Source organism: Manihot esculenta, chromosome 4, assembly GCF_001659605.2.
Source record: "Manihot esculenta cultivar AM560-2 chromosome 4, M.esculenta_v8, whole genome shotgun sequence".
Taxonomy (NCBI): domain Eukaryota; kingdom Viridiplantae; phylum Streptophyta; class Magnoliopsida; order Malpighiales; family Euphorbiaceae; genus Manihot; species Manihot esculenta.
This window is the reverse complement of record NC_035164.2, coordinates 23456969-23479456: the sequence shown is the minus strand read 5'-3', so window position 1 is coordinate 23479456 and position 22488 is coordinate 23456969. Positions and strand designations below refer to the sequence as shown.

At 27.0% G+C, this 22488-nt stretch overlaps 2 protein-coding genes across 2 annotated transcripts; both read left to right on the top strand.

Moving 5' to 3' along the window:
- The first annotated feature begins 577 nt into the window (after positions 1-577).
- Positions 578-19315, top strand: LOC122723491 (MATH domain and coiled-coil domain-containing protein At3g58270-like). Its single transcript, XM_043955726.1, has 6 exons — positions 578-611; positions 1547-1667; positions 1939-2102; positions 2354-2757; positions 2919-3721; positions 19240-19315. Exons 2-5 carry the CDS (start codon positions 1564-1566, stop codon positions 3642-3644), a joined length of 1398 nt encoding a protein of 465 aa, XP_043811661.1. The 5' UTR covers positions 578-611; positions 1547-1563; the 3' UTR covers positions 3645-3721; positions 19240-19315.
- Positions 16096-19310, top strand: LOC110614016 (MATH domain and coiled-coil domain-containing protein At3g58270). Its single transcript, XM_021755463.2, has 5 exons — positions 16096-16129; positions 17065-17185; positions 17457-17620; positions 17872-18275; positions 18437-19310. Exons 2-5 carry the CDS (start codon positions 17082-17084, stop codon positions 19160-19162), a joined length of 1398 nt encoding a protein of 465 aa, XP_021611155.1. The 5' UTR covers positions 16096-16129; positions 17065-17081; the 3' UTR covers positions 19163-19310.
- Positions 19316-22488: the final 3173 nt, after the last annotated feature.

Here is a 22488-nt window from a genome sequence, read left to right as displayed (position 1 = left end):
ATAATTTTTCATATTTTTAAGTATTTAGAACACTTAGAAATATTAATTAATGAAAAATATTTTTTAAAATAAAAAAATTAAGTTATTTTTTATATTTTGAGAATTTATTAACAATTATATACATAAATTTATTAATATATTTTATTTTTCATATTAAAATTAAAAAATATAAAATAAATTATTTTGTTAAAAAATATTTTCAAAAAAAATATTTTTAATATTTTCTATAAAAAATATTTTTAATATTTTCTATAAAAAATATAAAAATATATTTTCCATGAAAAATATTTTTAAATATACTTTTTTTTTTAAACAAGCGGGTATAAATTTTGAATTTTATTAAATTTGAAAAACCACATTATAAATTATAAAAAGTTTATAGGATAATTAAGGAAAGAAAGGAAGGGAATAAAGCACACACACTGTGCAAGTAATTCCTTGATATAAAAAGGAAAGAATCATGGAAATTGAAAAGTAAGAGATGGGTCAGAATATGAAAAGATAAATTTACAAGTAATTGAGGCTTGTCTTTATTTTATATATATATATATTGCAGTATCTGATTTTCAAGAACTTGTCTTCCTTCTAACACTCTCACCCAATCATTCAAGGTATTTATGTTTTTCTTTGTTTGATCCTCTTAAATTTCTCTATAAACTATTTCATTATTTCTTATTTATAGCCTACGAAAGGAGAAATTTCAAAATTATTATTATTATATGTGTAATAATTTTATTAAATCCATTAATCACAATGACTTTTATGTGTATTTTATTATAATGGATAATTAAAATCTATATATTTTGTACATCATTACTGTATATAATAATTTTCTATGAGAAAAAAAGAAAAATTTTATATTATTTGATGATCTGAGATCGAGAATAAGATGATCCAAAAGAAGATAGGATTTTTTTCTGTGTGAATGAGTCTAATCTAAGTGATTCACACCTTTTTTCTTTATTTTTTTTATTTATCGACTAATGACGCATAATCGCCATCGTATTACTATATTATCTGTCGCTATCATACAAAGTCGTATATACGGATGTACTTATCTTTTCACCATCATCAAACCACCATTTAATTCTCTTTTGGAACTCGTACTGATAGGACCGTGGTATAGTAGGTCCATTTCCCTACTGTTCCGTCGCGTGTCAAATGAGTTGGATCCCTCTTTAATGAGTTCGGATTCCGATCAATCCGGCCTACTCGATCATGAATTGAATTGCGCACTAATGGGCTAATTTATATAGTGGATTTTAATAAGTCATAGGCCTCAATCTCCTATAAAATTTGACTACGATTTGAGTCACAGTGGTCCAACGGTCATTATTATCAAAATATTTTATAATTATAACTATTTAGGATTATTTGCATTGATTTATTATTATTATCAAAACAATTAACTTTGTCCCATTTATTTAAATAAATTTTTATAAAATTATATAAGATTTTAATTTTTTTTAAAATGAAAATTTTTAAAATTAAAAAGAATTGATTTTTTTATTTTAAATAATAAAAGTGAATTTTTTTTATTATGCAGGAATTAGAGCAATTAACATGGGGGATGCAACTCCATTTAAATTCACATGGAGAATTAACAATTTCTCCACGTTGACTCAAAAAGTTTATTCTGAGGTTTTCTATGCTGGCGGTTGTCAATGGTATCCTTCATCTCTTCTCCTCAAATTATTATTTATTTATTTATTTTTATCTTTCTGATGCAATTGAGGTTAAAATGGAAAATTGATTAATTAATTTTTATAATTTTAAAAAATATTTTTAATATTTTAAAAAATTTACTAATAAATTTATTGAATGACAAATAATTAGTATATATATTTTTAAAGATCTCATGTAGATTTTGATATATTTAATATAATATTTTCATATTATGTCGTGTAAATATTATTTTCTCTTTTCACTTTTTGGCAGGTGTTTGAGTGTTTACCCCAAAGGAAATAAAGTGGATTATTTGTCAATATACTTGGAAGTCGCTGACTCAACAAGTTTGGCGCAAGGATGGAGCAGAGATGCAAAATTTAGCCTTGCAGTTATTAATCAAATCAATAACAGTCTGACTGTTAGAAGAGGAGGAGGTACTCTCATTTAGCATATTTACATATACACACCAATATTTATCTGTTTATCTATCCTTGTCTAAATAAAAAAGATTAAATTTTCAATTTCACCCCTATATTTATTGAGTGTGTTTAATTCAGCCCATTTTACATTTTTATTCAAATTAACCTAAAATTGTCAATTTAATCTCAATTTAGTCTAAAAATTAAAACTTTTAGATTGTGCTAAGAATGCCCATAACATTGTCTTTTCCTCTCTTGTTTTGCAGATGCACAAAATGTATTCAAAGCATTTTATACAAATTGGGGTTACACATCTTTTATTCCTCTTAGCAAGATAAAAAATTCTGCTGAAGGTTATCTTGTGGGCGACACCCTTATACTTGAAGTTGAGATTCTTGTTCGTAGTGTCAACCATTACTCAAAGCCTGAACCTAAAAAGGAAGAGGCTAAGGATGAAACTAAACCATCTGAGCCAGTGGCTGCACCACCAACAAGCCAGGTTCCTTCATCTGAAAAAGAAGTAGTTGACACTAAAGCAAAAGTAGACACTAAACCACTGAACCAGACCAAAGAAGGCATTCAAGCTGCTGCTACTCCCACCAGCGATAAGGAAGTCATCAAATCATCACCTCCTCCTTCAGTGACTGTTGAGACAAAGATTCCTCCAAAGGTAATTATTTTTAGGGTGAGCAGTTCATCGGTTCAGGAAGAAGAGGCTGATTCCTCCGCCTTCTACAGTACTACTAAAATAGAAAACTACACAGATGTTTTGCCTTTGTCAGCTAAAACTGATATTTTAAAGTTTCAGTATCTGTTTTGTTTGCATGGCAGGATCCTCCCTCTGAGCCTGTAAAATCTTCCCAAGATGTGCATGCAACATCTAAAGGTCTCTTGACAGAACTTGCAAGCAGGACTAGAACTATGAGCAGCGAAACCTCCATGTCAAATCAAGCATCTAAACCTGATGTTCAGCAACAAAAAGAAGCATTAAAAGGGTTCCTTAATATGCCATTAGAGGCTATACAACTTGCTAATGCCTATGGCAATATTGAGGGAATTATCCTTACACTCATTCAACATAGTAAGGATTTGAATGAGAAGACAATTTTGCAAGGTCTTCTTTCTTGCTTAGCAGAATTTAAAGAGAGTGCTCCTATGGTTATAACCACTGCAGAAACTGCTCAAGCTCGTCGAACATCTCTGTCAGGGAAAACTGATGAACTTGATGCAAAATTGGCACAGACACATGAGGAGCTAAGTTCCAAAGATGCTGAATTCTTAAGACTTTCAACAGAAGAAGAAAAATTAGAGGCTCAAATTCAACTCTTAATTAAACAGAAGGAGGATGTTGTTGCTCATAAGAAGTCTGTTTTGGTTGAGTTGGAGAAAAGCAATAAAGAAGTTTCCAAAGATTTAGAAGAATGGAAAAAACTAGAAAGTGAAATCAAGCAAGCTAATGTGAATTGGGTTGGAGCTCAAGAGAAACTTGCATTAGCTAATGTTCGCTGGAAACTCTACAAGGAGGATTTGGGTCTTGGAAAGCTTAACATTTCGTAGTCACTTCAATGTTGGTTCATTGATTTCTTATATATATTATGGTCTGTTAAGTGATGGGTCTTTACTTTTCTTTCAATCTTTGTACTCTTTTTTATATTTTATTTTTAATACTTTAAAATTTAATTAAAATATTTTAATTTTTTTTATAATTTAATTTTTATATTATAAAAAATAATATATTATTATTAATAATTAATTTAATTTAATTTATTTATTGATATTAAAATAAATTAAAATAATTAAAATTTTTAAAATTAAAAATTTAATTTAATTAAAATAAATAATAAATTAAATTAAAATTTAAAATTAATTATAAACGTGAATTGAATATTGTGAAAAATATTTTGTCTATTTTATTTAAGCGCCAACAAAACTCTAAACTATCTCTAGGGCCTTTGTCATTATAGGGGACTGTTTTAATTTCAGCAATTTTAATCTAATTTTAGAAATTTATATTAATTTTAGCCATTATTTAAAATTGAAAATTAGAATTATTAGTATAAATACTGTTGTGGCATTGAAAATATTATTTAATATTTGATTACTGATTTGGATGAACTTTGATAATAAAAAAAAATCCAAATCTTTTTAATTTTTGTCAATTATAATTCAATTTTAAAATTTCTTCACTAATTTAAACTAATTCAATTACTATTTTATTACTTTATTCAATTAAAATTTTGTCAATTCTTTAATTTTGTTGGCAAAATTTTTTCAATTCTTTTAATTTTAATTAGCTAAAAATTTTATGAAATAAAGTAATAAAAAAGTATTAATTAAATTAGTTCTTATTTTCTTTTTTAAAATCAGTTCTTATTTGAATTAATATAATAAAAGAGCTATTTTTAAGATATATTTATAAAAGCTTATTTATAAAAATATATAATTTTTTTCTACTTTTCAAAATTAAACATTTACAAATAAATATATAATTATTTTTCTTAATTTTTGTGTTTAACAAGAATATAAAAATTCAATTCTCTTGAATTTTTAGGAGAATTGATTTTGAAGAAATAATTTCAATTAAGGTTATTTGTATCAAAATTACTTAAATAGCCTTCAGAACTCCATTTTCCTTTCCTTGTATTTCTTTTTTTTAATTTATTTTAACTTCAAATTTGTTTATGTTTTGTTACTTAATAACTTTATTTTTAAAATTTAATTTAATGTTAAGTATTAATTATTAAAAATTTATTTATATTATTTTTTAATTGTTTATAAAAGGTTTTCCATCTTAATTTAAAATTTTTAATGGTAAAAAAATTATGTAAAGTTTAGATATTAAATATTGTAAAAATATTATAATGATGTTTAAAAATATTTTTAATATGATAAAAATAATTCTTATTTAGTAAATAAATATTTATATTTGGTTTAAAAATAATAAGGATAATAAAGAGAATAAATTAATTTAAATTTATTATTACTTTATTTAAAAAATTAAATAGAAGAATTGTATTATTTCATAATTTTTTTATACAAAAAATGGCATTTCAAACAAGGAGTAAACGATGCAGGATATAAGTTTGGCCTAAAAACAAGGGTACAAGCTCATATAGACACAAGTCTTTGGGTCAAGTAACCCAAAAATAAAACCTCTTAACTCCAGAAAATAGTCCAGACAAAAAATAAAGGACAACAATACAATTAGCGCCATCAAAAATAGGCTATTCAGTTCAGGCCGTGATCCGAACAGATTTGATTCTAAAATGGATTGAAAAAAAAAGTCTGTTAAAAAACATGGTTCTAATATTTAGTCTCAACTTGATTTAACATGTTTTTAATATTTAGTCTCGATTCGATTAGATTTCAAATACATTATTTTATTTATATAAAAAAATAGATTTTCATTGAAAAAATTAATATTTTAATTGAAAATTTTAATTCAATTTACAAGAGTAACAAATTTCAGATTATATTAACTATAATCGACAAATAAAAAAGTAAGCCATAATCAATAAAAAAGTTTCAAACTCCATATTTTTTTAACCGGATATTATAATAATTTATTGTTCATCATACAGAAATTAATATAAAAAATAATAAAAAATATATAATTTTAATAATTTTCACAATTTAAAATTCTGAAATGAAAAAAATTTAACATATAATTAAATTAATCTAAATAAATCCTATTAAAATTGTCTAAATAACGTAATATATCTTGAAAATCTCTTGTTCCATAGTAGAGGGGATCTAGATAATTATTTCTCTTATTTTTAATATTAACACAACCTCCGTAGCAGCAAAGAAAATTATTGAAGAGAAAAAAAAAAATCAAATGCATATTTTCATCTCTAATTTTTCCACAAAATACTAGATGGTATCTTGATTTTTGTTATTAACTTTTTGCATTTAATTTTTATAAAAATGTAATTATTTAACCTTTAAATTTTACAAAATAAATTTATTCGATGTAAAAATTTAATACTTTATGCTTAATAATTATATTCTAGCATTCTAATTTTGTATAACAACATCCATCTTTAAACTTTTTTTTTTAATAATTGTAATCCATCCTTAATATAATTTAGCTAAATGGAAATAAAAAGTTTAAATTTTTAGATTTAATTATAATTATAATAAAATTCGAGATGCGAGAATATGAAAAATACTATAAAAATTATTCATCTTTTGAAAAAAAGATAATATATGTAAGTATAAAAATTATATTCCGTTAAATGATTTATAAACTCGTATCTTATGTGAATCAATAAAAAATAACAAAAAAATTAGATTGCTGCTCAAACTTAATCTCGAAAATCATAAGTAGAGAAATGAGATGGAACAAAGTACTACCATTTCAACGAAAATCATCATTATACAAATCGTCAACAATTAAAAGAAAATCATCATTATACAAAGCGTCAACAACTAAAAGATGAGAACGAGAGGCAGGGACGACCCTATCCTTATGACGATGGAAATCAAGGAACATTGCTCCAACTTATGATTTTCATTATAAGGATGGAAATCAAGGAACATTTAGGTTTTCAATGGTGTAATCTAACAACCTCATGAAGTTATATCCTCAGCCCTATCCTTTCCCAAGGAATTAAGAGATTGCAATCTAAAAGATACTATGGAGCCAGAAACTAAATAGGCACATTCTCCTTTCTGGTCATCTCCTCTTACCACTATAACCAAAGTAAATTTTAATGCTACTACTGATTTAGTTTGCTTGTATTGCGCTAGCAGTTGTGGTTCGGGATTTTAGTGGCAATATTGTGGATTGGTCATACAAACCTATGTTATATCTCTGATCCTCCCACAACTGAGTTGCTAGCTTACAGGGAAGCGCTCAATTTATTGTCAGCTCAAGGGTTTTCTAAAGCTATCATTGATGGACGAATTTCCCCCTCACTTTTGTCTTTCACCGTCTCTCTACTCACATACCCAACTATCATTCGAAGCATTACTAATTCTTAAGACTCGTTCGAACTATCTATGGATCCTGGTTCGGCTCCTGATTCTCATGCTGCCTTCAGCACTTGTGGGACTCCATTGTCACGTAAGGATTTTTTTTTTTAACTTTCTTTTCCTGATTTTCCTTTAAAAAGATATGGGTTCTTCAATTTTCATTTTAATTGATGTCAAAGTGTTCAATGTCTTTGTATATTTTGGTCTGACAAAAGTAAAAAATAATTAGGAGTCATGATTTCAAATGTGCCCTTCTATTTGAGAAATACTGCAAGTTGATGGGAAAATGGAATTATTTTTGTAATGGTTTCTTACCAACCAAACACATTTCTCGTAACTTAAAATTTTAATACTTTGCACAGCTGAGACACTATAGGAGTAGTTTCAGGGACTAATTAGTAGTTTTTAAAATTTCAGGGACTAATTAGTACTCTAATGTTATATATCCCCAAGTTGAACCTGTTTATTTTGATCAATGTAGATTATTTAGGAATAAAACAATATCAAGGAAGAATAAAAAATACCTGCCTTGTGTTAAATCTTGAGATAGGACCCTTTTGTTCCACCTTGAAGCCAATATACACAAACATATATATATATATATATATATATATGACTTTTGGTAGGGTGATTTTACAATTATCTATTGCCAATTTTATTGTGCAGGACTCAAGGCAACTTACATGAGTGATGTTGCTCCATTTAAATTCACATGGTGAATTAACAACTTTTCCACATTGACTACAAATAAACTGTATTCAGAGGTTTTCTGTGCTGGTGGTTGTAATTGGTACTCTTGATCTCTTCTTGTTATCTTTTTTTTATTTTGTTGTAATGCGATTGTTTCTTGAAAATTTGTTTTTATTTGTTGTTCGTTAGGTGTTTGCTTATTTTTCCCAAAGGAAACAATGTGGTCCTGAAAGATTTTTTTTTATTTATTGTCTGGCAGGTGTTTGCTTCTTTTCCCCAAAGTAAACAATGTGAATCATTTGTCAATATACTTGGATGTTGCTGATTCAACAAGTTTGCCACAAGGATGGAGTTGAGATGCAAAAATTAGCTTTACAGTTAAAAATCAACTCAACAATAGTTTGACAGTCAGAGAAGGTACTCTGATTCAGCATAATTAATCTATGTAACCGCACATATCTTATATCTTACCTATTTAATATTTATCTATCCTTGTCAAAATAAATCATGACCAAATCTGTTATTGGGGATGTTCAATTCAGCCCATTTTATTTTTTTGTCAAATTAGTTTACAAGTTTCAATTTAAGCTTAATTTAGCCTAAAAATAAAGAAGCTAGTCAATTTATTGGCCTTGTTTAGAGTGATTAAACAATATGAATAGTAACTATAAACATTTAAGAGACTAAGACAAGTTAACTAACATCTTTTTGACTGAAGAACTAAAGATTTATATTTTACAGAATATAGATATGTTTTAATTATTTTTTTTTTTAAGAAAAAATAAGGACTATTTAGTTAATTTTGATAAATTTCAGCAAGCTTTTAAATAATGTACTCTTCTTTTATGATAAACCCATACTGCTCAATCTCCCTCGCTTTGCACAAACCCAGCAAGCCTCCATTTGCTACCCACACCTTTCATTCCGTCCAAGAAGCCTCTCTATTTCCTTCCATTCAGTTGAAACCATACCGTCTCTCAAATTAAGTTGTCCTTGATACAACACCACCTTTCTTTTCTCCCCCAAGAACTCCACCATATTCTTGACACCTTTGATTACATCTTCGTGCCATTCAGGCACAACCTTCACCAAGTTGCTGCATTAATGAAAAACTATGGATTCATTGGCACATAATTCCTTCTGCTTCTGCTTTGGCTACAGAATTTGGTAACGAGCTTAGTCTTCTAAGTTGCTTTCTTTTGTGGAGTCAAACAAGGGGGCTAATCCTGTCATGTTATGCAGCAAATTGAAGAATTGTTTATTGCATTTGCTTCTCCAGTCCAAGTCCCCATTTGAATCACTTCCAGTGTCTTCTAATGAGCTTCCACTAATTCACCCTTTCGTCTCACATCAATTAGAAAAAAAAAGAGAGAACACTTTGATCACAATTATCCTCTTTGTAAATCATAATTGGAATGTCTAAGAATGCTTCTAACATTTTTTTTCCTTTTATATTTTGTAGATACACGACATGTATTCCAAGCATTGGCAAAAGCTTGGGGTTTCAAATCTTTCATTCCTCTTGGCAAAATAAAAGATTCTGCAGAAGGGTATCTTGTGGGCAATATGCTTCTTGTTGAAGTGGAGGTTCTTGTTCACAGTGTCCAGCATTACTCCAGGCTTGACCCTACAAAGGAAGTAGCAAGGAATGAAACAAAACCATCTGAGCCAGTGATTGCACCACAAACAAACCAAGTTCCTTTATTACAAAACAAGTAGTTGATACTAAAGCAAATGTTGTATCAACAACTGTTATTGAAGCTCCTTTAACAACTAAACCTCTGAACCAGACAATAGAAGGCATTCAAACTGGTATTCCCACCAGTGATAAAGAGGTTATCAAGTCTTCACCACCTCCTTCAATGATTGCTGAGACAAGTATTCCTTTAATGGTAATTCTGTCCTTTTTATGTATTGCATATATAAGGTTCCACAGTATATATTAGGTGTAACAACTTCAAGTTTTAGCATCATAAACACTAAAAGCAATGTTCATAATAATATCTGATGGTGTTAGTTGCTGATCTTCGTTCACATTAATTTATAAGTTTTTTACTAGCAAGGAGAACCTCCTCGGGTGGTAGCTTAGAAAAAGGTTATTCGAAAAGTACTTCTTCCCATTTTATATATTATATAGAAGAGGCATTGATGACTCCACCTTCTATTACACTGCTCAAGTTGCAAACTGTAGATTTTTTGGTCACCTAAAACCGATATTTTAATGTTTGATAGACATGTTTCTTTTGTTGGCATGGCAGGATCATCCCTTTGAGCCTAGAAATCCTTCCCCAAATGTTCATACAATATCCAAGGGTCTACTAATAGAACTTGCAAGCAAGACTAGAACTTTGAGCAGTGAAATCTCATGTCAAACCAAGCACCTAAACTTGATGTTCAGCAACAAAAAGAAACATTAAAAGGGTTTTTTAATATGTCATTAGAGGCTATACAACTAGCTAATGCCTATAGCAATATTGAGGGAGTTATCGTTACACTCATTCTGGTGACAATTTGAGTGAGAAGATAATTCTGGAAGATCTTCTTTCTCACCTGGCAGAATTTGGAGAGAATGTTCCTGTGGCTATAAACACTGCAGAAACTGTGCAAGCTCGCAGAACATCTCTGTCAGGAAAAACTGTTCTTCTTGATGCAAAATTGGCACAAAGACATGAGGAGCTAAGTTACAAGGAGGCTGAATTCTGAAGACTTTCAAAAGAAGAAGAAAAACTAGAGGCTGAAATTCAACTCTTAATTACCCAGAAGGAAGATATTGTTGCTCATAAGAAGTCTGTTTTGGTTGAGTTGGAGAAATCCAATAATGAAGCTTCCAAAGATTTAGAAGAATGGAAAAAATCTGGAAAGTGAAATCAAGCAGGCTAATGTGGATTGGCTTGGAGCTAAAGAGAAACTAGCATTAGCTAATGTTCGTTGGAAGCTATACAAGGAGGATTTGGGTCTTGGAAAGCTTAACATTTCGTAAGCACTTCCATGTTGTTTCTGGGATTTCTTATATCATATTAATTCTCTCTTATTTTATCAATCCTTGCTTTTATTTCTATTTTAATTCTCGTCTTGCCTAAATCTAAGTCAAATGCCACTGATTAGTTATTGATTACATGTTTTTTTATTACAAGTTGATTATACTCTCATCTCTTAATTTTATGACCATAAGTACATTGACATGCATCACTTTTTTTGTAGATAACAAAAGTTATTTATTTGTCTCCTAATTTATGGGAGAGAAATTCACATTTTAAATAAATGTTAAGTGCTTCACGCTCATTTGCTATTGCGATTCTCCATTTTTTTAGGATATAGGAGAAAAAAACAAAGTTGCAACATCAAATAGCATTTAAGATAGTATTTGAAATTTTGACTAAAGAGTAACTAAAGAGTGATTCATGAAAAACTAACTCATTGAATTTTTAATCATCTATTATAAAAATAAAAAACCATTAGAATAGCTAGTATTGACTAATTGGACTCCGATTAGAAAAAGAAAAATCGAGTACATGGGTTGAATATAGAATAACATTACATTGGCTATTCTATGTTGGATAATATACATTGGATGATAAACCAATGGTGATAGAACAAATAAACGTGGTTGGTCCTAAAAAGGATAATGCATGAATGAGAGGTCTCAAAAACTTATAGTGACATAGCAGATTTTCATTTTTTTAAAAAATATTAACTGTATTTATTTATGCATCAATCTTGTATGTAATTATCATTCCACATAGTATGTTTACGTGAAGTAGTTGCTTCATTGCATAGTTTCTTCTAATTGGGATATGAAAAATAAGGAAATTATATATATATAAATGAATGTATAATTTTGTGATACCACTAAAGTGTGTGCGATTAAGTTTATTTTCTTAATTCTGTGTATCGATGACTTATTGTTTTTTGTAAATGATTTGAGCATGAAAGACTAAAGAAAAGAGATGAATTTAGTTTTAAACAATATCAAAAAATGATATGGAATCTAACGGAATATAATAAAAACGTTATGTTATTTGTTGTGAATAATTTAGTGTATATTATAAAAAAGCTACAAAGAAAGTTTTAGATGCTTTTAAGGAAACTAAAGGCTATATACTCATTTTAGAAAATCTAATCACTTGAAAATAGATATTTGGATTCAGAATTTGTTGAATGCATTAGCAATAAAAGTCTATTTTTTGGATATTTGTTCCTCCTAATAGAAGGAGCAAAAGGCAATATAGTAGCATAATTTGTGGTATATTTTAAAACTGCAATTTATGTATTATGAATGCATAATTTTATCTCAGGGCTTGGGAAATCAACAATATATTGAATATTGAGCCGCTGACAATTTATTGGTATAATTCTGCAATAATATTTTTTTTCTAAAAATGATATATTTTTCTTAATTGTTGTTAAGTAGAAAATTCAGAGATAAAGAGTATTTATTTAGTATATAAGAGTGATCTCATGATTATAGATTATTGATTAAAATATTACAATCAAAGACATTCAAGATGATGTATTAACTATGCAATACTTTGAGTTCAATGATGTGGTTTTTGACATACTTTTATAACTTTTCTGTTTTATAATGATTGTGTGTATATAATTATTGAATGATGGAAAACAAAAAGGCTTTTGAGATATTAATGTGGACAGTGATGTATTATACATAGATCCGTTATGATCCTACTATGATAAATTATTAGTATTTGGTATATGAAAGGAGTATACGATTAAATAATTTACAACTACCATACTTCGCACTTAATAATTTGTTTAGCACGATATTTATGAAAAACATAACGAAAGAATTTGTACGATATTTATGAAAAACATAATGAAAGAATTTGTTTATTCCATACCCATCTAATTTATATAAATTTATATCATTTAATCATCATGTCAAGTGAGAGAATATAAAAATTTATTATAAATTAGAATTTTTTACTGGACTAAAATTTTATCAAGGGACAATGTTTATTTTAATTAAAATAAATATTATTTATTCATTGATGAATGTACTAAATTAAGTCAATATATATATATATATATATATATATATATATATATATATATATATATAATTGTCTCTCTCTATCCATGATAAGTTTTACACATACACTTTCTGTGGATAAGAGAAATGAGGGACATCGTTTTTAGAAAAACCTTTGTCACTAAAGTTTGCGTAAAATCAATAAGGTTTAATAGAGAAAAATCAGTTTATTTAAATTCAAAACTCTCTACTACTCAATAGACTCAAATTAATTTCGCATTATGTACGCTTTTCTATATTTGTAAGATTTAATTTGTTTAAAATGTATTATTGAAGTATTAGATAAATCACATGTTCATGCTAAATAATTTAAAGAATAATTTTATAATTCTTTCTATACTTGGAAGTTGGTCTCGACCACCTTATGATTTTGTTAAAATGAACATTGATGTAGGGATCATTCGATCTAATATGATTAGATTAAGTTGGTTTTTCGCAATGAGGATGGCATTCTTATGACTTCTGCATCTAAAATTCTTAAAGCTATGGCAATTTCATATTGGCTACATTTAATTGTGGAGCTTAATTTTTGAAATTTATGCGTTAAGTTGGATTGTTTAAGAGTTATCGCGCAATAATTTTAGAAATATTAAAACCTATTGATCTTCTGGGCATTTTTTACCCCTGACTAGCTTCTGGACATTTTTTAATCATAGCGTACTTCTGGGCATTTTCCAGTCCTGATTAGACCTGACAAGCTTCTAGGCATTTTCTAGCTCTGGCGCGCTTTCGAGCATTTTCTTATCCCGACTAGCTTTGATGAGTTTCTGGTCATTTTTCTCCTTGCAGACTTCACTTGCTCACCTAGCAGTCCATCCCACCTTTGTTGATCGTCAAAAAGTCCTGCCAGCCTACAATGGGCCTTCTTCCTTCTCAAAAAGTTTTAGATTTTAAGGAGTGATTGTAAGAGTAGTAATAAATGCCTTAGAGACTTTTTGTGAAATGGAGCTAGTGCCCGGTTGGTCGATCTGGCATTTACCTGTCTTATAGCCTGGAATAAGATGCCTTAGAAACCCTTTGTGAAACAAGACTAACACTCGGTTGGTCGGCCTAGCCTATAACTGTCTTGTGGCCTGGCATGAGATGTCTTTGTTTTGTGGGATTGACACCCGGATGGCTTGACAGATTCCCGCCTTGTGACATGGCATGAGATACCTTGGTTTTGCAGGACTGATACCCGGATGACCTAACGGATTCTCGCCCTGTGACCTGGCATGAGATGCCTTATGTTACGGGATTAACACCTGGATGGGCTGACGGATTCCCGTCTTGTGGCCTAGCATGAAATGCCTTGTATTACGGGACTAACACCCGGATGGCTTGACAGATTCCCGTCTTGTGGCCTGGCATGAGATGCCTTGTGTTGCGAGACTGACATCCGAATGGTCTAATAGATTCCTGTCTTGTGGCTTAACATGTGATCGAACATAAATTAGGCGCATTTTTTCTATTATTATCGATGCTAAACTATATATTTTCTATCTAATTTTATGCTTTTGATTATATTTTGCAAAAAATGATGGAAAATGGAAACTTGGTGAAAAATGGCCTAAAAATGTTGAAAAGTTGATTTGGCTAAATCAATCTCAAAGAATGACCAAGGAGGCTGCACAAGTGGAGAGAAGAAGAAGTCAAAAGTCAAGTTTTGATATGTCAAATCGATTACCGCAGAAACTGAGAAGGACAGGACAGCACAAAAACGATTGGGGCAAGCAATTTGTCCAAATCAATTACCGCAGAACAGAGAAAAACAAGACATCACAGACTCGCGATTGGGGCAGTCGATTTGCGCAAATCGATTATCACCAGTAGAAAAGTGCAGAAACAAGAAAATTATAGAAATTCAAATTTTAAAAGTTATATCCTATCTCAAACACATCAAGGCATATCTGAAACATTTCAAACACTCTGCAAAAAAAATTTCTTTACTCAAGAAAGTCTATTTATGAAGAAATACAAGTAAGGAATGAATAAAAAACCAAGTCAAAAAGGAATTTCATCTCAGAAAGGACTAATTTAGGCAGCAATATCAGCGGCGCCACACCTCTCTTCTTTTCTTCTTTCTTTTCTCTTTATGTATTCTTTGTACACCATGAATGGCTAAACACATCTTCTTCTCGTTGAAGTGGGGGAAATTTCAGTTTTGTTATGAATTGAGAGATCTGAAACTCCATTGTCAAACTTCTATTTTTTCAATATTTATGCAACTTGTTCTTCATGTTATTATTGCATTGCTATTAGAATCAATAAGGACTTGTTGCTTTTAATTGCATAACTATATATTGTTAGTTTGAATGATTTAGCTCCGTAATTGTTTAGATTGTTTGAATACAAGTGACAATTAGTTGTATGATCTAACTAAATCACATGGTTGGCAAAGTTAGAATTAGATTTCTCTATTTCTTAAAACAGTTAACAGTTGAAAAGTGAAGAATTTTAAGTACGTTTCTTGACAACTTATTAACTAGTGTTTAATTAGGAAACGCTTCATAATCAAACTAAACTTAAGGAGGAATTTAGTTGTATGGAGCGTCTTTCACAAAATAAACTAATTTATATAAATAAATTATATAGATTATTAAAATTAAAATTATTAAACTATATAATTTAATGAAGTGACTATTTTGATAAAATAGTATCATAGATATTAAATTATTTTTCACTAAAATATTAATAACTAAAACTTCATTTATTTTGAAGAAAATATTTTTCAAATAAATAATTTTCATATTTTTAAGTATTTAGAACACTTAGAAATATTAATTAATGAAAAATATTTTTTAAATAAAAAAATTAAGTTATTTTTTATATTTTGAGAATTTATTAACAATTATATACATAAATTTATTAATATATTTTATTTTTCATATTAAAATTAAAAAATATAAAATAAATTATTTTGTTAAAAAATATTTTCAAAAAAAATATTTTTAATATTTTCTATAAAAAATATTTTTAATATTTTCTATAAAAAATATAAAAATATATTTTCCATGAAAAATATTTTTAAATATACTTTTTTTTTTTAAACAAGCGGGTATAAATTTTGAATTTTATTAAATTTGAAAAACCACATTATAAATTATAAAAAGTTTATAGGATAATTAAGGAAAGAAAGGAAGGGAATAAAGCACACACACTGTGCAAGTAATTCCTTGATATAAAAAGGAAAGAATCATGGAAATTGAAAAGTAAGAGATGGGTCAGAATATGAAAAGATAAATTTACAAGTAATTGAGGCTTGTCTTTATTTTATATATATATATATTGCAGTATCTGATTTTCAAGAACTTGTCTTCCTTCTAACACTCTCACCCAATCATTCAAGGTATTTATGTTTTTCTTTGTTTGATCCTCTTAAATTTCTCTATAAACTATTTCATTATTTCTTATTTATAGCCTACGAAAGGAGAAATTTCAAAATTATTATTATTATATGTGTAATAATTTTATTAAATCCATTAATCACAATGACTTTTATGTGTATTTTATTATAATGGATAATTAAAATCTATATATTTTGTACATCATTACTGTATATAATAATTTTCTATGAGAAAAAAAGAAAAATTTTATATTATTTGATGATCTGAGATCGAGAATAAGATGATCCAAAAGAAGATAGGATTTTTTTTCTGTGTGAATGAGTCTAATCTAAGTGATTCACACCTTTTTTCTTTATTTTTTTTATTTATCGACTAATGACGCATAATCGCCATCGTATTACTATATTATCTGTCGCTATCATACAAAGTCGTATATACGGATGTACTTATCTTTTCACCATCATCAAACCACCATTTAATTCTCTTTTGGAACTCGTACTGATAGGACCGTGGTATAGTAGGTCCATTTCCCTACTGTTCCGTCGCGTGTCAAATGAGTTGGATCCCTCTTTAATGAGTTCGGATTCCGATCAATCCGGCCTACTCGATCATGAATTGAATTGCGCACTAATGGGCTAATTTATATAGTGGATTTTAATAAGTCATAGGCCTCAATCTCCTATAAAATTTGACTACGATTTGAGTCACAGTGGTCCAACGGTCATTATTATCAAAATATTTTATAATTATAACTATTTAGGATTATTTGCATTGATTTATTATTATTATCAAAACAATTAACTTTGTCCCATTTATTTAAATAAATTTTTATAAAATTATATAAGATTTTAATTTTTTTTAAAATGAAAATTTTTAAAATTAAAAAGAATTGATTTTTTTATTTTAAATAATAAAAGTGAATTTTTTTATTATGCAGGAATTAGAGCAATTAACATGGGGGATGCAACTCCATTTAAATTCACATGGAGAATTAACAATTTCTCCACGTTGACTCAAAAAGTTTATTCTGAGGTTTTCTATGCTGGCGGTTGTCAATGGTATCCTTCATCTCTTCTCCTCAAATTATTATTTATTTATTTATTTTTATCTTTCTGATGCAATTGAGGTTAAAATGGAAAATTGATTAATTAATTTTTATAATTTTAAAAAATATTTTTAATATTTTAAAAAATTTACTAATAAATTTATTGAATGACAAATAATTAGTATATATATTTTTAAAGATCTCATGTAGATTTTGATATATTTAATATAATATTTTCATATTATGTCGTGTAAATATTATTTTCTCTTTTCACTTTTTGGCAGGTGTTTGAGTGTTTACCCCAAAGGAAATAAAGTGGATTATTTGTCAATATACTTGGAAGTCGCTGACTCAACAAGTTTGGCGCAAGGATGGAGCAGAGATGCAAAATTTAGCCTTGCAGTTATTAATCAAATCAATAACAGTCTGACTGTTAGAAGAGGAGGAGGTACTCTCATTTAGCATATTTACATATACACACCAATATTTATCTGTTTATCTATCCTTGTCTAAATAAAAAAGATTAAATTTTCAATTTCACCCCTATATTTATTGAGTGTGTTTAATTCAGCCCATTTTACATTTTTATTCAAATTAACCTAAAATTGTCAATTTAATCTCAATTTAGTCTAAAAATTAAAACTTTTAGATTGTGCTAAGAATGCCCATAACATTGTCTTTTCCTCTCTTGTTTTGCAGATGCACAAAATGTATTCAAAGCATTTTATACAAATTGGGGTTACACATCTTTTATTCCTCTTAGCAAGATAAAAAATTCTGCTGAAGGTTATCTTGTGGGCGACACCCTTATACTTGAAGTTGAGATTCTTGTTCGTAGTGTCAACCATTACTCAAAGCCTGAACCTAAAAAGGAAGAGGCTAAGGATGAAACTAAACCATCTGAGCCAGTGGCTGCACCACCAACAAGCCAGGTTCCTTCATCTGAAAAAGAAGTAGTTGACACTAAAGCAAAAGTAGACACTAAACCACTGAACCAGACCAAAGAAGGCATTCAAGCTGCTGCTACTCCCACCAGCGATAAGGAAGTCATCAAATCATCACCTCCTCCTTCAGTGACTGTTGAGACAAAGATTCCTCCAAAGGTAATTATTTTTAGGGTGAGCAGTTCATCGGTTCAGGAAGAAGAGGCTGATTCCTCCGCCTTCTACAGTACTACTAAAATAGAAAACTACACAGATGTTTTGCCTTTGTCAGCTAAAACTGATATTTTAAAGTTTCAGTATCTGTTTTGTTTGCATGGCAGGATCCTCCCTCTGAGCCTGTAAAATCTTCCCAAGATGTGCATGCAACATCTAAAGGTCTCTTGACAGAACTTGCAAGCAGGACTAGAACTATGAGCAGCGAAACCTCCATGTCAAATCAAGCATCTAAACCTGATGTTCAGCAACAAAAAGAAGCATTAAAAGGGTTCCTTAATATGCCATTAGAGGCTATACAACTTGCTAATGCCTATGGCAATATTGAGGGAATTATCCTTACACTCATTCAACATAGTAAGGATTTGAATGAGAAGACAATTTTGCAAGGTCTTCTTTCTTGCTTAGCAGAATTTAAAGAGAGTGCTCCTATGGTTATAACCACTGCAGAAACTGCTCAAGCTCGTCGAACATCTCTGTCAGGGAAAACTGATGAACTTGATGCAAAATTGGCACAGACACATGAGGAGCTAAGTTCCAAAGATGCTGAATTCTTAAGACTTTCAACAGAAGAAGAAAAATTAGAGGCTCAAATTCAACTCTTAATTAAACAGAAGGAGGATGTTGTTGCTCATAAGAAGTCTGTTTTGGTTGAGTTGGAGAAAAGCAATAAAGAAGTTTCCAAAGATTTAGAAGAATGGAAAAAACTAGAAAGTGAAATCAAGCAAGCTAATGTGAATTGGGTTGGAGCTCAAGAGAAACTTGCATTAGCTAATGTTCGCTGGAAACTCTACAAGGAGGATTTGGGTCTTGGAAAGCTTAACATTTCGTAGTCACTTCAATGTTGGTTCATTGATTTCTTATATATATTATGGTCTGTTAAGTGATGGGTCTTTACTTTTCTTTCAATCTTAGTACTCTTGTTTGAATCTACGTGTATCATTTAAAATTGGGTATTTATTTATATTAGTATATATTTTTAAAAAAATTGGAATTATTTATTCAATTAATTATAAAAATATTTTATAGTTTCACATTTTTCAAATAGAGTGTAAAATTAAGATTGTAAGAACATGGTATCTCGCCCTTTTAGATTGAGAGATTTTTACAGTAATAAGGATTGAGAGATTTTTACAGTAATCTCTTTAAATATGTTGATGTGGAATAATTCATTTAATCATAATGTTGGACCCTACTTAAAATTAGGGGGAAAATAATATTTTAATATTTTATTTTTCATCAACAATTTTCTTTCCTCGTCCTCTGCCGTTACTCTCCACACGACATATAGAAACTGATGAAGTCCTACGGCCTGGCTTGATAACTTTTGCCCTTTTAAGTTGAAAAAAAAAAAATCTCAAATTTCGGTGCTGAATTTTTTTTGTTCATCAACTCTACCGCACATTAAAAATATGATAAATTTTATTATATTCTAAAAATATAATAAAAAATAATAATTTTTTAAAAAAAATTTATATTACCGTATTTTTAAAGTGGAATAATATACTTACACAATTCAAAATATAGAATTCTATATTTTAAAATTTAATTTTATTTAATTAATTATTATATTATATTTTATTAATTTAATTTATTAATATTAATTATTTTAAATTATTTATAATATAATATAATATTTATTTTATTAATTATATAATTTAATTAATTATATATTAAATTTATATAAATATAATTATAAAATTATATTAATATTAATATTAATTATTTTAAATTATTTATAATATAATATTATGTTTGATGATTGTTGGGCCTTAATTCAGTTCGGTGATATGATGTGATAAAAAATAGTAAGTTCAGTCATTTCGCATTTCTGTTCGCATGCACGCCGAGAGAATTAAATAGCCGTCTAGTATGGAAAGGAGATACTTTCATATATATGAATCTGCATAAAAGAAATAGGTGACACTGTAATAGAAAGATCAAACGTCACTGACAGATAAAAAATAAATAAATAAAAGAGAGCAACAACTTTTTGTCTTATTTTCTAAATTTAAGAACATCATTATTCATTTTATTAATTATATAATTTAATTAATTAAATATTAAATTTATATAAATATAGTTATAAAATTATATTAATATAATTATAAATATTAATTATTTTAATTTATTTATAATATAACATTATATTTTTTACATTTATAATTTTATTTTATTATTTTTATTATTATAAAATTCCTAAAAAATTATACAACTAACAACCCCTACAAAAAAAACTTCAGACCTTTTACTATTTCAAAAGAAAAAAAAAATTCTAAAACTTATTACTATTTCAAGAATTAAATATTTATAAATTAATTATAATAAAAATAATAAAATAAAATAATAAATATGAAAGATATAATGTTATATTATAAATAAATTAAAATAATTAATATTTATAATAATATTAATACAATTTTATATTTATATTTATATAAATTTAATATATAATTAATTAAATTATATAATTAATAAAAATTAATATAATATTATATTATAAATAATTTAAATTAATTGATATTAATATTAATATACTTTTTATAATTATATTTATATAAATTTAATATATAATTAAATAAATTAAATTAATAAAATATAATATAATAATTAATTAAATAAAAATTAAATTTTAAAATGTGAAATTTCAAATTTCAAATTGCATAAATACATTACTTTATTTTTAAAGTCTGATAATATAATTTTTTTTTTAATTATTCTTTTATTATCACATTTTAAGAGTAAGGTAGATTCTACTGTATTTTTAAAATGCGATGGAGTCCGTATAAGGTTTTAATTTTTGTTTTTTTAATTTTAACAGATAAAAAGCCCACTTTTGCTCAGCTATCATCCATGGTTCGATTTTAAATTAAATTAAATTAAATAAATTAAAAATTAATATTTTATTATTTATAAAAATTAAATAAATTTATTTTTAAATAAAAATTAAATCAAATTAAATTCATTAAATTTTTTATAATTTTTTTTATTTTTTATGCTTTATTTTTAATATTTAAAATTTAATTGAAATATGTTAATTTTTATTATGATTTAGTTTTTTAGCATTATTAAAAATAGTATATTATTATTACTAATTAATTTAATTTAATTTTTAAAATTTTTTTATTAAAATTGAATTATATCGAAATAATTAAAATTTTTAAAATTAAAAATTATATCAAACTGAAATAAATAAAAAAATGAAATTAAAATTTTAAATTAATTCAATTTAATTGATTTTTTAATTTAAATTAAATACAGATAAAATATAATAAAAATAAAAACTCTGAATTATCTTTAGGGCATTTGACATTATAGCGGATTGTTTTAATTTTAACAATTTTAATCTAATTTTAAAGATTTATATTAATTTTAGCCATTATTGAAATTGAAAATTAAAAATTAGAATTATTAGTATAATTACTGTTGTGGCATTGAAAATATTATTTAATATTTGATTACTGATTTGGATGAACTTTGGCAATAAAAAAATCTAAATTTTTTTAATTTTTATCAATTATAATCCAATTTTAAAATTTCCTCACTAATTTTAACTAATTCAATTACTATTTTATTACTTTATTCAATTAAAATTTTGTCAATTCTTTAATTTTGTTGGCAATAAAATTTTTTTCAATTATTTTAATTTTAATTAGCTAAAACTTTTATTAAATAAAGTAATAAAAAATATTAATTAAATTAGTTCTTATTTTCCTTTTTAAAATCAGTTTTTATTTGAATTAATATAATAAAAGAGCTATTTTTAAGATATATTTATAAAAGCTTATTTATAAAAATATAGAATTTTTTTTTACTTTTCAAAATTAAAAATTTACAAATAAATTATATACCCACGCTTTAAAGAAATGGTACAGAGAGGATTATTTTTATTATTCCAAGAAAACAAATTTTAATTTTATTGTATTAAAATACTAAGTTTGAGTTATTTATACCAAAATTAATTAATTTTATAATTAAAATAATAATATAATATGTCAACCGATAATCTCAATTGTAATTTTGACTGTGGGCTATAATTAATAAAATTTAAAAAATTAATTAAAATTGAAAAATGACGAAAAAGTTTGTCTTTTGTTACTATTTAATAGTGAAAAAGAAATCATTAAATTTCTATTTAGAATGATAAATTTTGAGATAA